Source organism: Microcaecilia unicolor, chromosome 5, assembly GCF_901765095.1.
Source record: "Microcaecilia unicolor chromosome 5, aMicUni1.1, whole genome shotgun sequence".
Lineage (NCBI taxonomy): Eukaryota > Metazoa > Chordata > Amphibia > Gymnophiona > Siphonopidae > Microcaecilia > Microcaecilia unicolor.
Window position 1 is genome coordinate 187,599,189 of NC_044035.1, and position 24,205 is coordinate 187,623,393.

Genomic DNA, 24,205 nt, shown 5'->3' on the forward strand with positions numbered 1-24,205 from the left:
GTTTCTTACCCTTTCAGTCGCTCCTCTAAGTTTTTTTTTTACCACTCTCATTTTATCATTTTACCCACAAGAACACCTCCCAACCAAAGTCCCTCCGTAATACTTTTTCTCACACCGGAAAAAAAAAATGCTTAGCGCATCCCATCCTCCTCCAAACCCTGCCCATCCCTCAAAATTATCTTCCTTCAAAAAACCACCACCTTACCCCAACAATCTCAAATATACCCACCCAAACCCTCCCCACCAACATAGTTCCCACCAGGCCGCTCAACAGCACACCTCCAACTCAAACACTCGCATTCATTCACCACCATATTCCCCTACACCACAAAATTTACCCAAAACCCTTCTCACCCCCACCAGTAAGCCCCTCCATAACTTCAGACTAATATCCTTCCCATTACAAATAACCCCACACAGCTTATCCCCCCTCCCAATTAAACTGAATAATAGGAACATATCAAACAAAGAGGGGTAAAAAAAAACCTATCCATAAATTACTTATCCATAGAAATTCACATGCTTATATAAGGGGGGGGGGATCAACCCCCCCCCCCCCCCCGATTTTGGGACCAAATAAATGATATGTCCAATCTGTACTTCAGGTAGAACTCTTATGCCACTACTTTCTTTGGTCTGCAACTGCCTGCCATAATGGAGCAGATCTCGAACCTCCCTCTCGAGCTGCCGATTGTGTAGGGGACGGCAGGTTCTCACAGCCCAAGTCTTTCAGCGCTGCCCACGCCTCGGGGACAGATTTTACCTTCCGTGATTTCCCCCCCCCCCCCCCCCCACTTTCATCCATACCGCAAATGGGAAAAGCCAGCGGTATCTCAGTCCACGCGCCCGCATGAACCGGGTAACTTCTTGAAAAGAGCGTCATTTTTGCAAAGTAAACCAGGCCAAATCTTGATAAACACTGACCTTACAATTCTGCCCTATCAATTCTGATTTTTGCCAAGCTTTAACCAGAATGCACTCCTTGGTAGGGAAACCAGCAAAACAGGCAATTATATCAAGTGAAACTCCTTCTCCAACAGGCCCCAGACTGCAGTGCGCTCTTTGAATATGGAGGTCCAAGGGTGCACTCCCATCCCTCAAACCCATCAAGTAAGTGCAAAAGTCTGAAACCACTTGGGAACAGTTTTTGAAATTTTCTGTTTCAGGGATGCCCTTGAATCTGAGGTTATACTTTCTGGATCTATTCTCCAAATCCTCTAGCTGATCTTTCAATTCTTGGATCACCTCAGTGTCCTTAGAACATGATCCTTTAAGAGTATGAAGCTCCTCCCGAACCGAGTCCACAGTGTCCTCTATAGCTACTTGGGCTCCCAACTCACAAATTTCTGTTTTTATGTCCTTTAAAGTCTCCTGGACATCATGCCGAACACCAGCCATGTCAGCTCTTAACGCCTTAAGCCAATTCACCATTTCAACTTTGGTAACCTCCCCGTGCTCCGCTTGCCCCTGCACGTGCTCTTCTTCGTCTTCCTCCGACTCAGAAAGAACCGGCGCCACGTTTATATTCACCTCTGTACCACCCTCCGCACCTGATCTCTGCTTTTCTTGCTGGCGTGTCTTAAAAAGGAACTTTTCTAAGCTCTAACGAGGTGGCATTGCAGTTTCCTCTAACCGATGGAGAATAACCAAGTTCTTTTGGAGGCTACCATAAGAGAATCGTGCAAAAAATAAGCAAGCCCCAATGAAACTATCAACTTATGCTGCCATTCCAAAGAGTGATGTCACTTCCCCAGTGTTACATTTTCCATATTTATTGTTTCACTGTTTATTCTAGATTTTGTTTTTATTAAGATTTTGTTCTGACAATATTTTCCATTTTTATTCTCATTTCATTAAAATATTCATTTTATTTAGTTTCAGTTCATGAATATGTCAAGTATAAGCAGTCACATGGGTTTCTCATTCTCCCACACCTTGCTATGTCTTCCTTACTAAGCTCCATTCTTCAAAACTGAGAACTGCTTTTCATGCTCCAGGGGTTTACCCCCACCCCCCTCCCAAAGTAATTGTTTAAGACAAACCAAAATTACGTTTTCCCCCTTTTACACATTCCCAGCTTTTCCAATCATAACTAGGTGTACAAAAACAGAAAGCATACTGATAGGAAATTCATGACTTTCTCCCCAACCCTTGTATAGCACTCACTTTCCTGACTAGCAGAGCATGGAATACTTTGAGGCGTATTTTCAAAGCACTTAGACTTACAAAGTTACATAGTAACCTATGGAACGTTTTGAAAATGAGCACCTTTGGATCTGTTTAAGTTGCTAGCCTAGCTTCCTCCTTCCCTGCCCAAGCTTTCTGTCTTTAGTTTAGGGCAGGGGCTCTCAACCCAGTCCTCAGGACACACCAAGCCAGTCAGATTTTCAAGATACCCACAATGAATAAGCATGAGAAGTCTGCATACAATGGAGGTAGGACATGCAAATATGTCTCATCTATATTCATTATGGGTATCCTGAAAACCCGAATGCCTAGCTGTGTCCCGAAGACTGGATTGAGAACCCCTGGTTTAGGGAAATCCTTCTTCCCTTTTCCAAGTTTGCTGCCTTAGGGCACTGTTTTCTCTATTCTTCCAGGCTTCCTCCATTTAAATCACTCTGGAGAACCCTTCCAGGGTACAGGCCAGCTGCATGCTTTCTTCCCTAAAGGGACACTTCTCTCTCCCCTTTCAGGTCCACAGCTTTCACTATGACAAGACCTTCCAGGGCCCAGGCTCAGCTGCTTGCTTCTGAAGATGAAAGAACCTTTCCTAGGTAATGAACCGCTGCCCTCTGTCCTAGGGAATCCTTCATTTCCCCACATATCTCTCTTCCTTCTAGAAGATAAACACTCCTTTTAAATTATTCCCTCAGCAAGAGACAGGTTGATTTCAGCACCTGGGAAACTCATTAGCCCTTTTCCCAGGCTTAACACTTCTCTCGTAACACCAGGCACTAGTGCCTCATGGGACATATAGTCTGAACTACTTAAAGAAACCTTTGCTTCAAGTTCCCTAAGGGGGTAATATCATTCTGTGTTTTACCTTTACTTTTCCTTCTGAAAAAGCAGACCCTGCTCACTTGTCATGGCATATGTATGCATGCATTTACTTACTGCCAGTAAAAACTTCTATGCATCACTACACTGGACATAAAACATTTTTTTCTTTTTTAAATTTATAACATTTTTGTACAAAGAAAACATGAACCATAAAAGAACAAAATTAGTAACACAACTATTAGAGATACAGAAAAATAAAACAAATAAACCTTAAAACAAGTGCGGTGGTTGGCACTTCAATGCCAAAAGCGGGTCCACTTGTGCTGGAAACATATATCCTAGTGAAAGCTCTCAAGTGAATATTAGATACAGAAACTTCCAGAAAACCAAAATTTCCCAGATTATGCTAGAGTCTTGAGAATGAGGTGTAACAGATATTTTCCTGCATCACAGTAGGGTAGCTACCAGAGGGTATAACTAGTTGGGCCTTCATTAGAGTCGGTAGAAGAACCAGATTTGTCTTGGTCAATGTGTTACTATAACACAATGTGAGCCTGGACTTATGTTATCTTTTAGAGAATTCTGGATATTAAAAGAGGAAATTTATCAAGGAGTCCGTGTCTCCTACAGATTAAAAAAGCATCAAGGACAACTTTTCATGAAGCTGGGTGTACAAAAACAGAAAGTGAGAAAAAGATCCAATGCTAGATGGTCCCACTTGTTGAAGATGTGACAGTGGAATCAAGGGATCATTTATGAGGCCGTAAATCAAAAATTATGGTCTAATTTTGATATGGTCATGACCTCTAGGTACCTAAGCAGCCTGCAGGATAACCTGAAAGGAGCAGGAAATGGGAAAATTAGGTTCTTATCTTGGTAATTTTCTTTCCTTTAGTCACAGCAGATGAATCCATTATAAATAGGTTGTGTCCACCTACCAGCAGGGGGAGACAGAGAACACTGAAAACCATAGTGCCTCCTGGACGGCTAGCTCCATCTGCCTCTCAATATTTGAAGCTTCCAAAGCAGTGTTAAACCGCAAAGTAGCATAACATGAACTTTCCTCACAGCGAACGAACGCCCCAGAACAGGAGCAATAACACAAAGGAGGGACGAACTCAACCTCCTGTAGTAGAACAGAAATCCTGAAGACTGGTTTTCCAACTTCTCCCAATGAGGGAACATGTCTGCAGGAAAAACTGAACACAAAACAGAGTCAATCAGGGAGGGATCATGGATTCATCTGCTGTGACTAAAGGAAAGAAAATTACCAAGGTAAGAACCTAATTTTCCCTTCCTTGTCATCAGCAGCAGATGAATCCATTACGAATGGGATGTATCAAAGCAAATCCCTAGATAGGGCGGGAACAAGCCACACCACACGCAAGCACTTGTGCTCCAAAAAGCGCGTCCCTCCTGGCAGCCACATCCAGCTTGTAATGACGGGCAAAAGAGAGCTTAGAAGCCCAAGTAGCTGCACTACATATCTCTTGAAGAGAGAGTGTTCCCGTCTCAGCCCAAGAGAAAGAAATCGCTCTTGTGGAATGTGCCTTAAAGGCGTCAGGCGGAGGCCGGCCAGATAGCAGAAAAAATGGCTTTCTTAAGCCAACGGGCTATAGTGGCTTTAGACGCTGAAGACCCTCTGCGAGGACCTGACAACAATACAAAAAGGTGATCAGAGATCCTGAAAACATTAGTCATTCACAGGTACTGCAATAGAGTCCTGCGCACATCCAAAAGGTGCAACTGCCCAAAGGATTCTGGAAACTCCTCCCTAGAAAAGGAGGGCAGAAAAATAGGCTGGTTTAGGTGAAACGCTGAAACCACCTTAGGCAGGAAGGGAGGCACAGTACGTACCGTTACTCCGGACTCCGAAAATTGCAGAAATGGGTCTCGACAGGACAGCGCCTGGAGCTCAGACATCCGTCTTGCCGATGTGATGGCCACCAAGAAGACTGCCTTTAAAGTCATATCCTTCTCCGAAGCTCGCCGCAGCGGCTCAAAGGGCAAACCCTGCAGAGCCTTCAATACCAGCCCCAGGTTCCGTACAGGAGGACGGAGCCGAAGCACCCCTCTAAGAAACCGTGCAATGTCTGGATGCACAGCTAAGGAGAGGCCAGCGACCTTCCATCGAAAGCATGCCAATGCTGCCACTTGCACCCGCAGGGAATTATAGGCCAAGCCGTTTTGTACACCATCCTGCAAAAAGTAAAAAATCGGCGAGACAGAAGCCCGCATGGGTGTGATCGCCTTTGGAACACACCAAGCCTCAAACTGGCGCAAAATCCGGGCATACACAACGGAAGTGGACCGCTTGCGGGCCTGCAAGGGAGTGGAGATGACCTTGTTAGAACAGCCCTTGTCTCCCAATTGTGCCCTTTCAATAGCCATGCCGTAAGACCAAAGCGGCAGGGATCCTCCATGGTTACCGGGCCCTGTGTCAACAAGTTCGGTACCAGAGGCAAAGGAAGGGGAGCCTCCACCAGCAACCGCCGGAGATCCGCATACCAGGGCCGCCTGGGCCAATCCGGGGCAATGAGAATCACCACACCCTGGTGCAGCCGAATTTGCAGGAGTACTCGCCCTATCAAGAGCCAAGGCGGGAACACATATAGGAGGCCCAGAGGCCAGGGTAGAGCCAAGGCATCCAATCCCGCCGAGCAAGGATCTGTCTGTCTGCTGTAAAAGCACGGGACTTTGGCATTTGTGCTTGACGCCAACAGATCCCCTACGGGCGTTCCCCATTTGGCACAGAGTTGAAGGAACACTTCGTCTGCCAACTCCCACTCCGTTGTGTCAATGTGGTGTCTGCTCAGATAATCGGCTTGTACGTTGCTCTGACCTGCAATATGAGCTGCTGACAGGAACTGTAGATGCAGCTCGGCCCAGTGGCAAATCTGAACGGCCTGCGCGGCCAGTGCTCTGCCCTGCGTTCTGCCTTGACGATTTATGTAGGCCACTGCAGTCATATTGTCTGACAGCACTCTGACAGCCAATCCCTCCAAGGTCGATTGAAAGGCCAGCAACGCCTGGAAAATTGCTTTTAACTCCAAGCGATTGATGGACCAACTTCGATTCTTCGAGTGTCCACAGGCCCTGGGCATGCCTCTCCTGGCAATGAGCTCCCCAGCCCTTCAGGCTGGCATCGGTTACCACCAGGCACCAGTCGGGGAGCGCTAACGGCATTCCTCGCTGCAGCTTGCTGAGAGCCACCACTCCATGCTGAGTCAGGCCACAGGGAGCCAACTGACTCTGCACTAATAATCCTGGGAAATGGGAGACCAACATTGTAGCAGGCAACACTGCAGCGGTCTCATGTGTGCTCTTGCCCAAGACACCACTTATAGGGTGGCCGTCATCGACCCCCAAGAGCTGGACAATGTCCCAAGCTCGTGGGCGAGGCATCCTCAGACCTGGGTCTGAAGCTTGCACCTCCTTTGCTTGGGTAAAAACACCAAACCCGAGGCCATGTCGAACCGAGCCCCCAAATACTCTAGAGATTGAGAAAGGGTCAGGTGACTTTTGGCTATATTGACGACCCAGCCCAAAGATTGCAGTACTGAGACCACTCTGGCTGTTACATGACGACTCTCTTCTGCAGAGTCCGCTCTGATGAGCCAGTCGAGATACAGGTGAACCCGGTTACCCTCTCACCTGAGAAAGGCAGCTACTACCACCATTACCTTGGAAAAGGTTCGGGGAGCTGTGGCGAGGCCAAGAGGCAAGGCCCAAAACTGAAAGTGTTTTCCCAATACCGCAAACCGGAGAAACCGTTGGTGCGGGGGCCAAATAGGGATGTGCAAGTAAGCTTCTTTCAGGTCCAGAGATGCGAGAAACTCTCCTGGTTGAACCGCCACAATGATGGAGCGCAGGATTTCCATGTGGAAATGCCGTACTTTGAGTGACTCGTTAACTTTCTTCAAGTCGAGAATGGGCCGAAAAGACCCGCCTTTCGCGGCACCACAAAATAAATGGAGTAACGACCGCAGCCGCGTTTGGCGGGAGGCACGGGAATCACCGCTCCCAGGTGCAACAAGCCTTGCAAGGTCTCCTCTACCGCCGCCCGTTTGACAGCAGTGCCGCATCGGGACTCCAAAAACACGTCTCTCATAGGGGCAGAAAATTCCAATCTGTAGCCGTCTATGATCAGGTGCAAAACCCACTGATCTGAGGTAATCTTGACCCACTCCTCGAGAAAGAGGGAAAGACATCCTCCAACTGCAGGAATCGAGGAGTGGGCCGGCACACCATAATTGAGAGGGTCGCCCATGAACTCCAGGCTTTGAGCCGGCCGCTGCGGAGCGTTTGTCCGAGCAAAAGGAGTTCCTCTGCTGAAAACGGGCACGCGAAGTAAAACCCAGCAGAACGCCCCGGTACCTTCTAGCTTCACGGAAGCGAGGTCTGGAAGAGGAGGGAACCGCCTGACCCTTGGAAGAAGGCCGCAGCCTATCCTCGGGTAACCGCTGGGGTTTAGCATCCACCAGGCCCTTGACAATTTTCTCCGACTCACCAAATAGATGAAGGCCCTGGAAGGGCGACTCCACCAACCATTGCTTAGAGGCCATGTCAGCCGCCAAATGCCGTAGCCATAGAAGGCGGCGAGCGGCCACCGCCACAGACATCTGTTTAGCTGAGGCTCTGACCAGATCATAAAGGGCGTCAGCTAAAAATGACAAAGTCGACTCCATCCACGGTGCCAACTCCACAAGGGGCTCCGCTCCATCCCCGGGCTGTTCCACTGCCTGTTGCAACCAAGTGAGGCAGGCTTGAACAGCATAACAGACTTACCTTATTTCTGGGGGTCAGCTTCTAAGCTGGCTTCTGCCTATCCTTTCTGGAGTAGTTTTCCTTCTGTGTGCTGGCTGCTTCCAGCATGGCTCTAATTAATCCAATCTACTGCACCTGGGGGTGCTGCCTAAGTTAGCTCTACCTCTGTCTCCAGCCTGGCTCTGTTTGCTCCTCTGTGCTGCACCTAGGTATTTCTAAGTCTCTCTATGTTCTGTGTGCGCTCTGCCTGCTCCTTGGTTTGTGCTCCTCTCACCCGCTGGTGGCCAGAGCCAGTGGCTGCCATAGTTTGTCTTGCTTTAGCCCAGTCCGGTCCGGTTCTTCCAGGCTGCCGGACTTGTCTCTCTTGTTTGTGCCTTGACAGCCTCCGTAGTGGCTTACTGATGGCTGCAGCTGCTCCTCAGGTGTTGAAGGGCTTTATTAATCACTTAGAGACTGCAGCCTTTGCATCGTCTAAGGTCCCTGTTATGTTAGAGTGCTCTGTGCACTGCTACCTTGTCCAGTTCAGTGTGAGTTTCTAGCTTGTTACTAGTAGCTTGGGCATAGCTTTTCTTGTTGGCTTGTGTACAGCTTTACTAGTTCTCCTGTGTGTTGTGTTGTGTGAGATCCTAGTGTGTGATTAGTTAGCTTGGGCATAGCTTTGCTTGTTAGCTTGTGTACAGCTTTACTAGTTCTACTGTGTTTTGCTTAGTGTGAGTTTCTAGCTTGTGACTTGTTAGCTTGGGCATAGCTTTCTTGTTAGCTTGTGTACAGCTTTACTAGTTTTCTTGTGTTTAGCTTTCTGGTTTTCCCCATGTGCGTTTCCTTTGCTTCTGGAGCTTCAGCCCTAGTCCTGTCTGCTGCCAGTACTCCTTGCTACTGGAGCTCCAGCCATAGTCTTGCTACTTGACCTGAACATTGCCTTAATCTGACTACTCTCTGCCTGCTCCCTGACCCGACTACTGCCTGTACCCAGATATTCTCTGCTTGCTGCTTGACCTGACCATTGCCTCAATCTGACTACTGCTGCCTGACCCAACTACTGCCTGAACTCCGATACCTGCTGCCTGACCCGACTACTGCCTGAACCTGGATATTCTCTGCCTTTGACCAGACCTGACTATTGCCGGAACCTGGACATTCCCTGCCTGTCTGCCTTGCTTTTGCCTAGGTGCCTGGGGGCACTTCTGCATCCTGATTCCTGTTGTTCCTGCTTGCTAGTTCCAGTTCCGGTTTTCCTGTAAGCCCTGCCAGCTGCCCGAACCTGAGGGCTCAACCTTCGGGGAACGGTGGCTAAGCGTAGGTGAAGCCTAGGTCCAGTGTGTTCCTGTCCAGCGGGTTCCGGTCCCGTGTGTTCCAGTCCAGTGGGTTCCAGTCCAGTGCGCACCCGTCCAGTGCGTTCCAGTCCAGCCTTGCCTCGTCTCTGCTTTGAAGGTGACCTTGCCTGTCACTGCCGCTCCACGGTAGTGGTCCAAGGGCTCACAAACCCAGTGCTTCCAGGGAAGAAGCCTGATACAGACGCCCGTAAGGCTAGGCCTGAAATTTCAAAGGACCGTTTCATTGCTGAATCCAGCCGTCGGTCCTGCATGTCCATCAGGGCGACCCCTCCCTCTACTGGGAGGGTAGTCTTCTTAGTCACAGCCATGACTAGGGCATCTACTTTAGGCACGGCCAAGCGTGCCAAGTGCTCCTCACTAAGAGGGTATAAGTGCCTCATTGCCCTGGCAACTTTCAAAGGCCCCTCGAGGTCAGCCCATTGAGCCGCAATAAGCTCTTGAATGGAGTCATGCAAAGGAAAGGCTCGAGCAGGCTTCTTAGTACTTGCCACCCTCGGATTACCAGAGGAGGCCTCGCCAAGCGCAGGATCTTCAATAGAGAGGGCCTGCAAGGACGTGCTATGGACGTAATCTACTTAGATTTCAGCAAAGCTTTTGACACAGTTCCCCACAGGAGGTTCTTGAACAAACTAGACGAGCTGAAGATAGTACTCAAAGTGGTGAACTGGATTAGGAACTGGTTGATAAGACGCCAGAGGGTGGTGGTTAATGGAATTCGCTCAAATGAGGGAAAGGTGAGTAGTGGAGTGCCTCAGGGATCGGTGCTGGGGCCGATTCTATTCAATGTATTTGTGAGTGACATTGCCGAAGGATTAGAAGGTAACGTTTGCCTATTTGCGGATGATACTAAGATCTGTAACAGAGTGGACACCCGGGAGGGAGTGGAAAACATCAAAAAGGATCTCAGGAAGCTAGCAGAATGGTCTAAGGTTTGGCAATTAAAATTCAATGCGAAGAAATGCAAAGTGATGCACTTAGGGAGTAAAAATTCACGGGAGACGCATTTGTTAAGCTGTGAGAGTCTGATAGGTACAGAAGGGGAGAGGGATCTTGGGGTGATAGTACCTGAGGATTTGAAGGCGACAAAACAGTGTGACAAGGCGGTGACCATAGCGAGAAGGTTGTTAGGCTATATAGAGAGAGGTGTGACCAGCAGAAGAAAAGAGGTTTTAATGCCCCTGTATAAGTCGCTGGTGAGGCCCCACCTGGAGTATTGTGTTCAGTTTTGGAGGCCGTATCTTGCTAAGGATGTAAAAAGAATTGAAGCGGTGCAAAGAAAAGCTACGAGAATGGTATGGGATTTGCGTTACAAGACGTACGAGGAGAGACTTGCTGAACTAAACATGTATACCCCGGAGGAAAGGAGAAACAGGGGTGATATGATACAGACGTTCAAATATTTGAAAGGTATTAATCCACAAAGGAACCTTTTCCAGAGATGGGAAGGCAGAAAAACTAGAGGACATGAAATGAGATTGAAGGGGGGCAGGAAGTATTTTTTCACGGAGAGAGTGGTGGATGCTTGGAATGCCCTCCCGCAGGAGGTGGTGGAGATGAAAACGGTGACGGAATTCAAACACGCGTGGGATAAACATAAAGGAATCCTGTTCGGAAGGAAGGGATCCCCAGGAGCTTAGCGGAGATTGGATAGCAGAGGCGGGGCTGGTGGCTGTGAGGCGGGGTTAGTGCTGGGCAGACTTATACGGTCTGTGCCCTGAAAAAGACAGATACAAATCAAGGTAAGGTATACTCAAAAAGTAGCACGAGTTATCTTGTTGGGCAGACTGGATGGACCGTGCAGGTCTTTTTCTGCCGTCATCTACTATGTTACTATGTATGTTACTATGTAAGCTGCGTCCAACCCTGCTGGGAGATAGAGAATACTGAGAGGCAGATGGAGCTAGCCGTCCAGAAGGCACTATGATTTCAGTGTTCTCTATCTCCCCCTGCTGGTAGGTGGACACAACCATTCGTAATGGATTCTTCTGCTGCTAATGGCAAGGAAACCATATTCTTGTGCCTTATCACAGCTGGAAAGAACTGGAACCTCCTTGCTTGCTACCTCAATGCTAGCAGATTGTCCATGCACAAGAGGAATGCCTTTTCCCAAAGCCAGTCTCTGAATGTATGCAGGGTACAAGTAATGGCCCGGAGCACCAACATACTTAAGGGTAGAGTGCACTCTTGTTGGTTCAAGATGCCCTGGGTACACAAGTATAGGAGATATGCTCTCCAGTCATGAGGGAAGACATCCATTTTAAGGGTGATTGTGGCGGCTGGAAAGGACAACCTCTGGATAAATTTTGCAGGCTGCTACCACTAGCTTAGACCATGTTTAACTTTTGGTGCTAGAACAAATCTTTGTGAAAGGTTGACAGTACTGGTCCCAGTGGAACTCAAGATGTCATTGCAGTAATCTCATTTGCAATATGGCACAGGGCACAACATATATGGTGACTACCTTCAGATACAGAATGTTGCAGGTGGTTGGGGGGCATTACCAAGATGGCGGCAGTATGAGCACGTTCTGTGAAACTGCTCCTTACCGCTCGAGAGTGAGACAGGATTCCTCAACTCCACGATGCCACATACAAAGCGTAAAGGAGCTGTGAAGCTTCCACCGCCGCCCTCAGCTTCTTCTTCCCCACTCCAGGGTAGCATGGAGCGTTTCCTTACGCGCCTGTCTCAGAGTGGAGAGACGGGGTCGCCTGCTGCAGGGGCATCCGGTGGAGCAGAGCCCCCGCTGGGCTTAGAAACATCTTTATCCCCACCTCCCAATTCTAAATGCCCTCCGTGTCCGGCCTCAGCAATGGTGAGGGGAGCAGGCACCCGAGAACCCATAATGGGGAATAAGGAGCCAGCAGGCGGAGGACCCCTGCCACGGGAAAGTAGCCGGGAGAGAGAGGTCCTTATGACTAAAGGACCCGAAACAGCCCCGGAGGTAAATCTAGAGAGGATCTGGCTAAAACTGAGTAAAATGGATTCAACTCTCCAAAACGCTTCAGAAAAGGTAAATACTTTATCTGTGAAGTTTGAGGATAGGCAAAAAATTTAGAAATGCTTAAAGACGTCACAAGTAAAAGATTTTAAAAAAAAGATATGGATCAAGTGCAAGAATTTAAAGTGACGGTGATAAAAGATAATCTGGCAATGCATAGAAAAATTGAACAGATTGAGAAGTTCAATAGAAGGTTAAACCTTCGTGTATTGAATTTTCCTAACATCCCTGGCAAGACACCTATTGACTTGTTTAAAAAATACTTGCAAGAAAATTTGAAAATGCCTCAAGAACTTCTTCCTCCAATAAATAAAATTTACTATCTTCCAATAAGTCCAGGTGCAAAAGAAGGAAAGAAAGAAGGTGTTGGGGCGGTTGGTATAGACTTTAACAATCTGTCGGAAATTTTGGAACAATCTATTGAAATAGTTCCGGAAAGAGCCACCCTTTTGGTCTCCCTGGTGTTCGAACAGAATCTCAATGCAATATTAAAACTATACTTTAAATTTCGAAGGTTCCTTTTTATGGAACAAAATTATAAGTAACTCAGGAACGTAGAAAATTATTTTTGGCATTGAAACAGGATGTTCTTAAGTTAGGTGGCTCGTTTCTGTTAGTATATCCTTGCAAATGCCAAGTCAGGTTTAGTGGGATAAAGTATGTATTTTATGACTCAAAACAGCTGAAATCCTTTCTGGATATGAAACAACTTAATGTAGAATTGGATAAATGAGGATTGACGAATTGCACACAAACCGCATTATGCTTATTTTTTTGTTTATTTACCTTTAAATAACTCCACTAAATTGCAAATCCCCCCTCCAGTTGAGGTCTAAGAAAGCATGTACAGTTTTTTCTTCTTGCTTATTTAACATTTATATTATGCTGTTTTTCTGTAACAAGTATTATACTTGTAAGAAATTGGGAAATTTCATAAATAAAATAAAATAAAAAATAAAAAAGAATGTTGCAGGTGGTCACAGAGAGCGCCTTGCAAAAGTAATCAGAGTGCAATGAGCAGGTGCAGCCTGTCTTTGAAGAGACAAGCTTTGGCTAGATGAACTGAATGGACTGGACTCGCTGAAAAATAGAGTTAAAAGAATGACTCCATGTGGTCACATTTTGCCCGAAGGATGCGTCAGGGTACTACCATAAAATCTACAAATACAAAAATTAAAATACATAAAAAATAATTTAAGAAACGGGACAAAAAAATAAAATATGTATAAAAGATAATTTACTTTACATATTCAACAGATGCAAACGTGAAATCGTGCATTAAAAAAAAAAAAAAAAAAAAAAAAAAAAAAGATATAGATCAGGGACATGACAGAGCATCAGTGCTTGCTCAGTTTTAAATTCAAATTGGTGCAAAAGGAAAAATACAATATTTTTTTAATGTACCAGCTACCTTCATTTTAAGCATTTTTTAGAAATGTTTTTAATATCCTTCTAGGCTTTAATGAATCCAATTTGGCTAACAGAGGATACACCTCTCAATAGATCCCTATTAGGTATGTGTGTCTTTGGATACGTTTTTGTATTCTGAGCCTTTTCATACTTGCTGTCTGCACCACATACAGTTTTACATCTATATGGCACGACACACACGGTGTGTTTTCCTGTAATTGTCTTAATAAAGCTTTGGTGTGTGACATTCACTCGTGACCTGTCCTTTTTTTCTGTCTTGTTTCTACAGATCTTATTTGTCTCTCAATTGTGGACTAGAAAAATGGAGTTTCCTCTACTAATTCTAGACCCTGTATGGTCAAGTGGAAAGCAGTAAGCACACACTACAACCCAGGATCTGACATAAGCTAGTTCATCAAGGTATGGAAACAGTGTCTGCTAACTGGGATTTATGGTCAAGCTGAAGTTCAGCACCTGATACTGGTAATGACTATTGTATTGAGAAACATGACTCAGAAGAACTGCCAAGTGATTGGTATGGATTGGAATACAGTTATATGCATCCTTCAGATCTAGAGAGGCCAGCCAATTGTCTTGACCTGAGTAATAGAAACAGTTTTTAAAAGTTTAGATTACAAAGACAAACTAGGTCAGAGGCCTCACAATTTTGGGGGAATGAAGATAAGTCTAAATAGAAGCCCTCCTGAGCAGAAGAAACAGCCTGAATGCCCTGTCTGCTTCATGCTGGAACAGAATTGTTGATGCTGCCTCCGGTTCTTTTTCAAATAAAAGTCGGGGAAATCACTGGGCACCGAGGATCATTGAGCAGGGCTACAAAAACAAATAAACAATCTGTAGCAATAGATTATCAAGCCTCTCTGATGTGTTGAAGCATTTTTCCCATGGGTGGATAGTCAAAAACTTGGACTAGGTTTGAGAGATACAGCCTGGGATGCGGATTGATTCTTGCATTCCTGGGGCCTTTGCTGTTGTACATACATTTGCGTTGTATGGCTTGGGAGGGGCTATTCTGGTATAAGGTTATTAGTCTCTCTGTGGATACAACTGTTGGAAAAGTTGTTGGCGATAAGGCTCTCGTGTAGAGATGATGCAGGGGTCCTGCAGTAATGTGATGTTTGGTCAAGAGACTGGTACAACATCTCACAGAGGACTGAAAAGTGATCTTTGATCTGGGAGATGGTATCTTCACCCTGTTGCCAAAAAACATCCCCTTGACAAGGTACATCTGAAAAGTGGTGATGTAGATCCTCTTGGAGCCCAGACACTCTGAGCAGGCAGTACACGCACTGACAGTGATCGCTGTTATATGGGATGTAGTGTTGTAGGAATCATAATTGTTCAAATAAGATGGCAGGCACACTCCTGTAAATTGAGGTGCAGCTGAGCAGTATGCTCTTGAGGCTCCACAGAGGGCAACTTGAGGGTTAGCATTCTGCTGAAAAAGGGAACGGTGGTAATGCATCCTCTACAATAACAGGCTAAAATTTAAGGTGAATTTAATTCAGTGATAACAGCAGAACTCTTTTGGAAATTGTTTCATTTGCTTTATCAAGTGACCATGTGCATCAGCCACAGACCTGAAGCTTCACAGAAATAAGACAGGATGTTATCATGAGCTGAGCAAGAATCACAGGCCTCCTCACCCGGTCCTCATGTAGCAAGGCCAGTGTCTGACTCCCCTCCTCACTGGCATTCTCCTCATTCTCATCCGAGATGAAGGGACACCATACGATTCTGCGGAAATTGTTCAGCGGTGTGCCATCAGGTCTCTTTATGTAAACTAGAATCTCTTCTCTGATCAAAAGCGTCAAGGAAACCCCACAGCACTCAGTAGTTTACATTATTGCTCACATCATATAAAAAGTTGTTTACTTTAAACAAATTTAAACAAAATGACAGCAGCTAAAAACCCAAAGATCCAACCAGTCTGCCCAATTTCTTTCTTAGAACAATGCTACAGATCTCAAATTGATATTTTACTTCATTCTATAAAATTTAATTGGTTTTCCTCTGAATATATTATTGCCTTTGCTGTTATTAACAGTGCGAAAAATGAGGTTTAACAAAGTAAACAAATATTTCTAAGTAACTTTGACAATATTTAAAGATGTGACACTGTAAATTCCTGTATTGCATATATACATACAACAAAACTGTTTTTTTAGTGTAAACAGTACAGCCAATATTTTGGGACCTATCAACTTTATAAACCCTTAAAGAAGCTTCTCTAATTTCATTCCACATAGTCAAAAAATTAAAAAAAAAAAAAAAAAAGACTTGCTTTATAGAGGGGCTCATTTTAATTACATTAGAGGCATATTTTCAAAGCACTTAGACTTGCAAAGTTCCACAGATTACTATGGAACTTTGTAAGTCTAAGTGCTTTAAAAATGAGCCCCTTAGTGTACCTGACAAAGATGAATTTGTTCATTTTCATAATTCTCAAATTTTTGAGTTTAGCACTAAAATCAAGGTGCAAGCTGACATGAAAATGACCACAATTTTCTTGATCTTGTATAACCAGTTTATACAGGACGGGTTTTCAAATCAGACTAAACAAATGTATAGATGCATTAACTACTTCTACAAAGAGATTCACCCAAGGTGGCACACTCATTCTAATCACTCAGATTTTCAAAACAGTGTAGATAATGCAAAATTAAAACTGAAAAACTATGGAAAAGAATGGTCCTTAATAAAAAGGAGCAATTAAAAAATAAAATACATGAAGTTTTCATACTGCACAATTAAATTGGTTGCTTGTAAACAAACATTCTTTGAGGAAGAGAAATGATCACATCTTGTATCTGATTCCTTTCACTATTCCTCACTTCCTATATTCTTCCTGTGGTCTCCATCTATTCCTCCCATCTGTCACATCACCTCGACTCAACAAGGAATTATGTTTCTCCCCCACCCCCCCTCCTTCATCTAGTCTTTGGGATTCCCTCCCTGTGCCCATCTGCAGCTGGAAACTAAGTCTGGTTCAACCCTATTCTGAAAACCCACCTTTTCTCCCAGGCATTTGGGGGCTTTGTCTAGGAAGGACATAATGGCCTGTGCATGCTCGGGGAGTGCAAATATTGGCAGCTGTAGGCACTCCACTGACTTCCTCGCTCCTGAGGCAGTAAGAGAAAGGGGGCAGCTTTGGCACTGGATTTGTTCAAAATGGTGGGGCTTCGGCATCTCCACAAGCAAAGGTATGATACCTGATGTGGGAGGGAGAGGAAATGCATGGCCCCCTCCATCCTAATGGACTGCAGGCTATGCCCCACGATTAATCATTATTACAAATTTTCATCAAAGTGCAGCCCTAATAATTACATGTACAAAACACCAAACCAGGGCTGTTCAATTCCAGTTCTCAAGGTCCACAGGCAGACCAGGTTTTCAGAATATTCACAATGAATATGCGTGAGAGAGATTTATATACCAAGGAGGCAATGCATGCAAATCTCTCATGTATGGATATCTTGAATATACATGCCTGCCTGTGGACTTTGAGGACTGGAATTGAGCAGCCCTGCACTAACATTATAACTACCACCAGGCACTAGGTAGTTTATGAAAAGAAAGGACTGGTAACAGACTAGAGAACCTGCACCAGAATGGAGTTCATGGGAATCCCCTCTGGGGATGCAAGACTACTGTGGGGATGGAAGCAGCTCCTGCAGGGTTCTGTGGAAATGTAAGCTGCACGTGTGCCAGCTTCTCACCTACCAAGTACCAATTTCTTAAAGTGCTGCTTCCTCCTCCTCTTCGCTTTAACAGCACAGACACAGAAAGTCTTCGATTAAGCCTCCCTGCTCCCAGGCTGATGTGTAGGCCTCAGCTCTCAAACAGGCATGAGCAACAAAAGTCTCCTGACCTACAGGCACGTGAATGTGGCGACTTCTCAGAACACAGTGCCAGTGAATCACAGACAAGTCTCCCATGTGCATGCCAGTATTCCAACTTCTGTTCCTTCCTTGCCTGCAGTGCTGTAACTCAAATCAAGAGAAAGAGACAGAGCTGACCAGATTTTTTATTTATTTGGGGGGGGGGGGGGGGGGGGAAGGATAACATTAATTGCAGGAACGGGTTAAATTCCAGCAGGGAAAGGTGAAATTTCTGTCAACATGAAACTCTAACAGACCAAAGGGCAGAATCCTGTATTGGGTGTCTAAAGAAAAATCTGATGAATTTTCTACAATCTGAACCATTAATGTTTGTGTACACATCTGTCAGAGCTAGAGGGCAAAGCCAGTCTTCCTTGTCTAACAGAAGCAAAATCATGGATGTGGCCATCTTTAATTTCTCCTTCTGGAGAAACTAATTTAGGGTGCTCAGGTCTAAGATAGGATAAGAGACTCATTTTTCTTGGGAATTAATAAGTACATGGAACAAATCCTCTTCAAGTGCAACATACTCAACTCTTGTATGAGGTAAAGAACAGAAATTTCACCTAAAAATCCTTTTTTGTGTGTGTTCAGGCTTTTTATGATATCTTATAAGAATACAACAACACAAGAAGTGTAGAATAAAGCAAAATAAATGACAAACAGAACACCATGCACTGCAGACATTACACATATATATGCACAAATAGTATTATTGCTTACAAATACAGCAGTAGGGATGTACCATGTGTGAATAAAGAGTAGAGCATAATAAGTACAAATCAAACATACTTGAAGGAGAAATCAGTTAATCAAGATTATTGTGTCATGGTAACCTTACTCAGCGCAACAAAATTTGGAATCCTATACTAAAATTTTGCAATAATCTTGAACTTGGTTTCACCTATAAATCTTGATTTGGAATACGAGTTGTAGATTTCCTTGGGGGGGAGGGGAGACAATTTAATGGAATCATTAGAAATCAGTACGTCTCTCAGATTATCCACAAGAACCCAAAGTGTGATGTTATTTGATATACCACTAATCATTCACGAATATCAAGTAGTTTACAATGATTACCACTGATTACAGAAGAGTGACACTAGGACAATGACAAAAGGCTCCATACATAATCAAAAACATGAAACCGATTATTAAGTCATATTATTTGTTGCACTTGTACCCAACATTTTCATACCTATTTGCAGGCTCAATGTGGCTTATATAGTACCGTCAAAGCCGTTTGCCCAATCGGGTTGTATAGTGATCGTATGAGGTATAAGTGGAGGGTCGGAAGGGATGAAGATTGCGTGTTGTCCAGTATGATTATAGTCATGCTGTGTTGCTGGGTGAAGAGGTTTATGTGGGGTCGTTGGGGTAGGCCTTTTTGAAGAGGTTGGTTTTTAGTGATTTCCTGAAGTTCAGGTGGTTGTGGATTGTTTTCACAGCTTTTGGGAGGTTGTTTTGTATTTCAGTCCTTTGCAATTTGGGTAGTGTAGATTTAGGTAGGATCTTGATGATCTGACTGTTTTTTATTGGCAGATCTATAAGGTCTGTCATGTATCCTGGGACTACGCCGTATATGATTTTGTGGACTAAGATGCAGATTTTGAAGGTGATCCATTCTTTGATTGGGAGCCAATGCAACTTTTCTCGAAGGGGTTAGGCACTTTCGAAGCGTGTTTTGCCGAATATCAGCCTGGCTGCTGTATTTTGGGTGGTCTGGAGTTTTTTTATGAGTTGTTCTTTGCAACCCGCGTAGATTCCGTTGCAGTAATCTGCATGGCTTAGAACCATTGATTGTATTAGATATCAAAAGGTTGCTCTTGGGAAGAAAGGTTTTAATTGTTTGCACTTCCACACTGAATAGAACGTTTTCTTTGTTACAGAGTTTACTTGGCTCTCGAGAGTAAGGTTGCGATCAAGTGTGATGCTGAGTATTTTCAAACTGTCTGAGGTAGGGAGGGTATGTCCTGGAGCATTTATGGTTGTGGGTTTGTACTTATGTTGAGAGGAGAGGATGAGGCTATGTGTTTTTTCAGTTTCAGTTGGAATCAGTTTGCCCAGGAGTCCATGATGTTCAGGCCATCATTATTTTAGTGGTTATTTCTGTCAGATCATGTCTGAAGGGGATGTAGATTGTAACATCATCTGTGTATATGAATAGGCTAAGGCCTCGATTGGATAAGGACTGTGCTAGTGGAATATTCATCATGTTAAAGAGTACTGGTGAAAGTGGTGATCCCTGGGGTACACCGCAAACTGCTTTCCACGGAGGTGATATATTTGAATTTGATTTTACTTGATAAGTTCTGGTGATTAGAAACCTTTGATCCAGTTAAGTACATTTCCTTCAACCCCGAAGAGGCCTAGTAGTCTTAGAAGTATGTTGTGGTTTACCATGTTGGGGTTTTCCCTTTGCGATTATATAGCCTAGATATGAGGCAAAGACAAGCAAGAGCATGACTGAGGCCAATTTTATTTGTGGTCAAAAAAATTGCCTGTTTTTGTGTAAATGTTTGGAACATCCCTTTTGGGGAAAGATTCATAGTAACAGTAAAGAGTGTTAGTTTTTCCATAAAAAGTTGGAAAGGTGTGTGCCAAAAGCACTGTGTTTTTAAATAATTTCCTACCAAATAGATGTAAAATGTTTAAATTCTTTCTTGGAAGAACAAATGACTAGGTCCTATGGCTGGTTCTTCTCAAAACTAGGTACTACCCGCACCAGGAACTTTCAGATACTGAATTCCTAGCTTAGCTGCTCTTAATTCAACTTTTCTGTAAGCCTAAAGGAATCACTTCTAACATCTTTTTGAACAACACTGGGAAGATGTTATCTTCCAAAGGGGAAGTGCTCCTAGCTAGAGGTACTGAAAGGTCAGATAGAAACTATTCTGTAGACCAACAGTCACTCACACTATGGTACAAGGGGTGTTCTGTCTACTAGATGGCCAAAGGGAAGGGAGGCCTTGTACATTTTCATACAGAATTTCAGACAAACATCTGTGGTGTCCAATAGAATTATGGACTTACATACCTTTTGTAACTGCAGCTTTGCTTTGATGCACATAACGCCTCTGTGAATAAATTTTCCTTTTTACACTGAGTTATTTCAGTTAATAATGATATTTTTGGTTTTCCACTATTGATTTTCATTTCTTCAGAGTAGTTTATAATTTTATAGATTTGGATTTTAGTAGAGTCTCTCATGAGTGCTGAGAGACTCAAAACGGAGGAGGTGACATGTTTTCTCAAACTGTACAGTTCCTACCCCTTTAGGGGGAGGGGCAGAAACAGACCTATGATGAATTGAAGGAGATCTTTTTCAGACACTGAACAACTTCACTGTAACATTTTACAACGTCAGATCAAGGCCAAGCTATTAATGTCAGAGACGGTCATAAGTCAAGACATTTTGGTGTAAAGCACCACTGCACTAAAGCAACTGGCATCAATATGGGAGATACAATGAATGCAAAACTGAACTTGTTTGAAGCACAGCTACATGTTCAGCCAGGTCATGTACCACTTTATCTAAATCCTTTTTATATATCATGCCTGGTAACTACTCCGAAAACATGCTCCTGTATACTGAACAGAATGAAATCTTGTAGAAGGTTAAATTAGGTCTTAACTGCTAATTTTGTTTCCTTGAGTCCCTCCAGACCAGTCCAGACACTTAGTTTGTGCCATCCTATCAGCAAACGTATGTTAGTTCTTTTTTTTTTTTTTTTTGGGGGGGGGGGGGGTGTTGAGAGGTAGAATCATTTGTCTTTATTTACTTGTATACTTCTTTGTTCAAGTACTGGCTGGCCAAACTGCTGTAAAGAGTTTGTAAGCTATGACATTAGTTTCTCAGACAATTATTACTCTAAACCTTATAGGCATCAGACAGTATTGTAGCATCCAAAAAAAAAAAAATCTTATCACTTCTGTTAATATATCCTATATAATAATTTGCACCTCCAACGTTCCATGGCTGGCTAGCTGTCCAGGTTTGTAACATCTCCTGACGTCAGCCAGCCTCCAGCGTTCCATTCGCCCTCACTGTCCCACCCTCGCGTCAAGACGTAATGACGTCAGAGGTCGGAATGTAGGAGTGGCGGCTGGATCTGGCCTGCATTGCTGCCGGATCAGAACCGACAGGACTACCGCAAGACTTGTGCATATTTAACCAAGGGCCTTTGCTTCTTTTATCACATTCCAGATCTGAACTTTTACAGAACTCTTACACTTTATTGTACTGTGCCTTAACTGTGGATTGTCAGCTCCTGCTTGCAAGATACCAAAGTTACTGGAATAACTGTTTGAAACAAAGTGCAGATGCAGTAGATAATCGCTTGTTGCAAATAGTAGCCAAGGCTTGCACACAAAACTCAGCCTGCACGTAGACGCTACATGAATAGAAGATAGTCTGAGGGTGTAGACACGCCCATCCTGCATTCCTGAGCCTTAAGCTCTGCTGAGCCTTATCAGCTCTGTGAAAGAAGCATTGTGTGATTATGTGTGTGTGCTAGAATAGTGCGATAAGTTTCGTTTTCCTTGCCAGTTTCATTTCAGTGCTGCGACGTGTGTATGTACTGTAAGAACTACAAATGTTTACTGCGCATGCCAACTGTGATGCATAAGGGGCCTAATGCGCAGGCCCACAAGGGAGGTATAAATGTGTCAGCTGATTTCTGACACACAGTATCCTGAGACTGAACTCAGTGCTGTACATTGCTAGCAATAAAAGCTGTCTTGCTTCCGGAACCAGTTGCCTCTCGTCTCCTGATTTACTAAATCGAGGGTCCTGATACAGGAACAGTGAGAGGGAAGGGAACACTAAAGGCAAGCTGACGTCAGGAGGGATGTTACAAACGGAACGGAAGCCCGCGCCAGCCAACCAGAAAACGTTCAGGTACAAATCGAGGGGAGGGGAGGAGAAGGAGAGGACAGGGCAGAGGAGAATTGATGGGATGGGAGACCAGTAGAGGAGAGAATCGCGGGACACGGATGGGAGGGCAGGGAAGAGGAGAATCGCTGGACATGGAGGAGAGGGAAGAATTGATAGACATGGAGGGGAGGGCAGGGGAAACAGAAAACAAAAAGCTTACATAACAGCCTTCCCAGGGCCCGTTTCATTGTTGAGGAAGCGGGCATGGTTCCAGATGTGTGTGTGTATATATATACATATACATATATATATATATATACATACATATATATATATATATATACACACACACACACACATTTATACACACACTCTACTAAAACATTAACCATGGACAGGTTCTAGACTGCTCTGGAGTAACTCAAGAAGGAAGAAAATTAGAAGATAAGACCTAACAACCTTCCTAATCATCCCACCAGAACAGTCTAGACGCTTTGTAATCCCCATCTTCAAAACCTTGGCCCCAAAGGCTGCATCAACTCTTGCCTTCAAATCCTATCTGTAATGTAAGACAAAGGAATGCAAAGAATTAAAGAATGCTCTGCCCAAGTAACGGCCTAACCTCTAGTAGAGTGATCTTTTAAAACGGAAGGTACTGGACACCCACAGAAAATATAAGCGGACACAATTGTTTCTTTAATCCAGTGAGCTACAGTAAAGTGAATGATACATACCTGTAGCAGGTGTTCTCCGAGGACAGCAGGCTGATTGTTCTCACGACTGGGTTGACATCCACGGCAGCCCCCACCAACCGGAACAAAACTTTGCGGGCGGTCCCGCACGCAGGGTACGCCCACCGCGCATGCGCGGCCATCTTCCCGCCCGTGCGCGACCGTTCCCGCTCAGTTGAATGACAAGCAAAATGAGTAAAACCGCAACTCCAAAGGGGAGGAGGGAGGGTAGGTGAGAACTATCAGCCTGCTGTCCTCGGATAACACCTGCTACAGGTATGTATCATTCACTTTCTCCGAGGACAAGCAGGCTGCTTGTTCTCATTGATGGGGTATCCCTAGCTCTCAGGCTCACTCAAAACAAGAATCCAGGTCAATTGGACCTCGCAACGGCGAGGGTGTAACAGAAATTGACCTACGAAGAACAACTGAGAGTGCAGCCTGACCAGAATAAATTCGGGTCCTGGAGGGTGGAGTTGAATTTAAACCCCAAACAGATTCTGCAGCACCGACTGCCCGAACCGACTGTCGCGTCGGGTATCCTGCTGGAGGCAGTAATGTGATGTGAATGTGTGGACAGAAGACCACGTCGCACCCTTGCAAATCTCTTCAATAGTGGCTGACTTCAAGTGAGCCACCGACGCTGCCATGGCTCTGACACTATGAGCCGTAACATGACCCTCAAGAGTCAGCCCAGCCTGGGCGTAAGTGAAGGAAATGCAATCTGCTAGCCAATTGGAGATGGTGTGTTTCCCGACAGCGACCCCTTTCCTGTTGGGGTCGAAAGAAACAAACAATTGGGCGGACTGTCTGTGGGGCTGTGTCCGCTCATAATAGAAGGCCAACGCTCGCTTGCAGTCCAATGTGTGCAACTGACGTTCAGCAGGGCGGGTATGCGGTCTGGGAAAGAATGTTGGCAAGACAATTGACTGGTTAAGATGGAACTCCGACACCACCTTTGGCAGGAACTTAGGGTAAGTGCGGAGTACTACTCTGTTATGATGAAATTTGGTATACGGAGCATGAGCTACCAGGGCTTGAAGCTCACTGACCCTACGAGCTGAAGTAACTGCCACCAAGAAAATGACCTTCCAGGTCAAGTACTTCAGATGGCATGAATTCAGTGGCTCAAAAGGAGGTTTCATCAGCTGGGTGAGGACGACGTTGAGATCCCATGACACTGCAGG

The 24,205-nt window shown here is 44.8% G+C and overlaps 1 protein-coding gene across 1 annotated transcript in view; it reads right to left on the reverse strand.

The window, feature by feature from the left end:
- The window catches only part of EDC4 (enhancer of mRNA decapping 4), a 1,195,039-nt gene that overhangs the window by 948,745 nt on the left and 222,089 nt on the right, over positions 1–24,205 (reverse strand). The window contains 1 exon segment of the mRNA XM_030203662.1: positions 15,177–15,327. Coding sequence (XP_030059522.1) covers positions 15,177–15,327 — 151 coding nt within the window.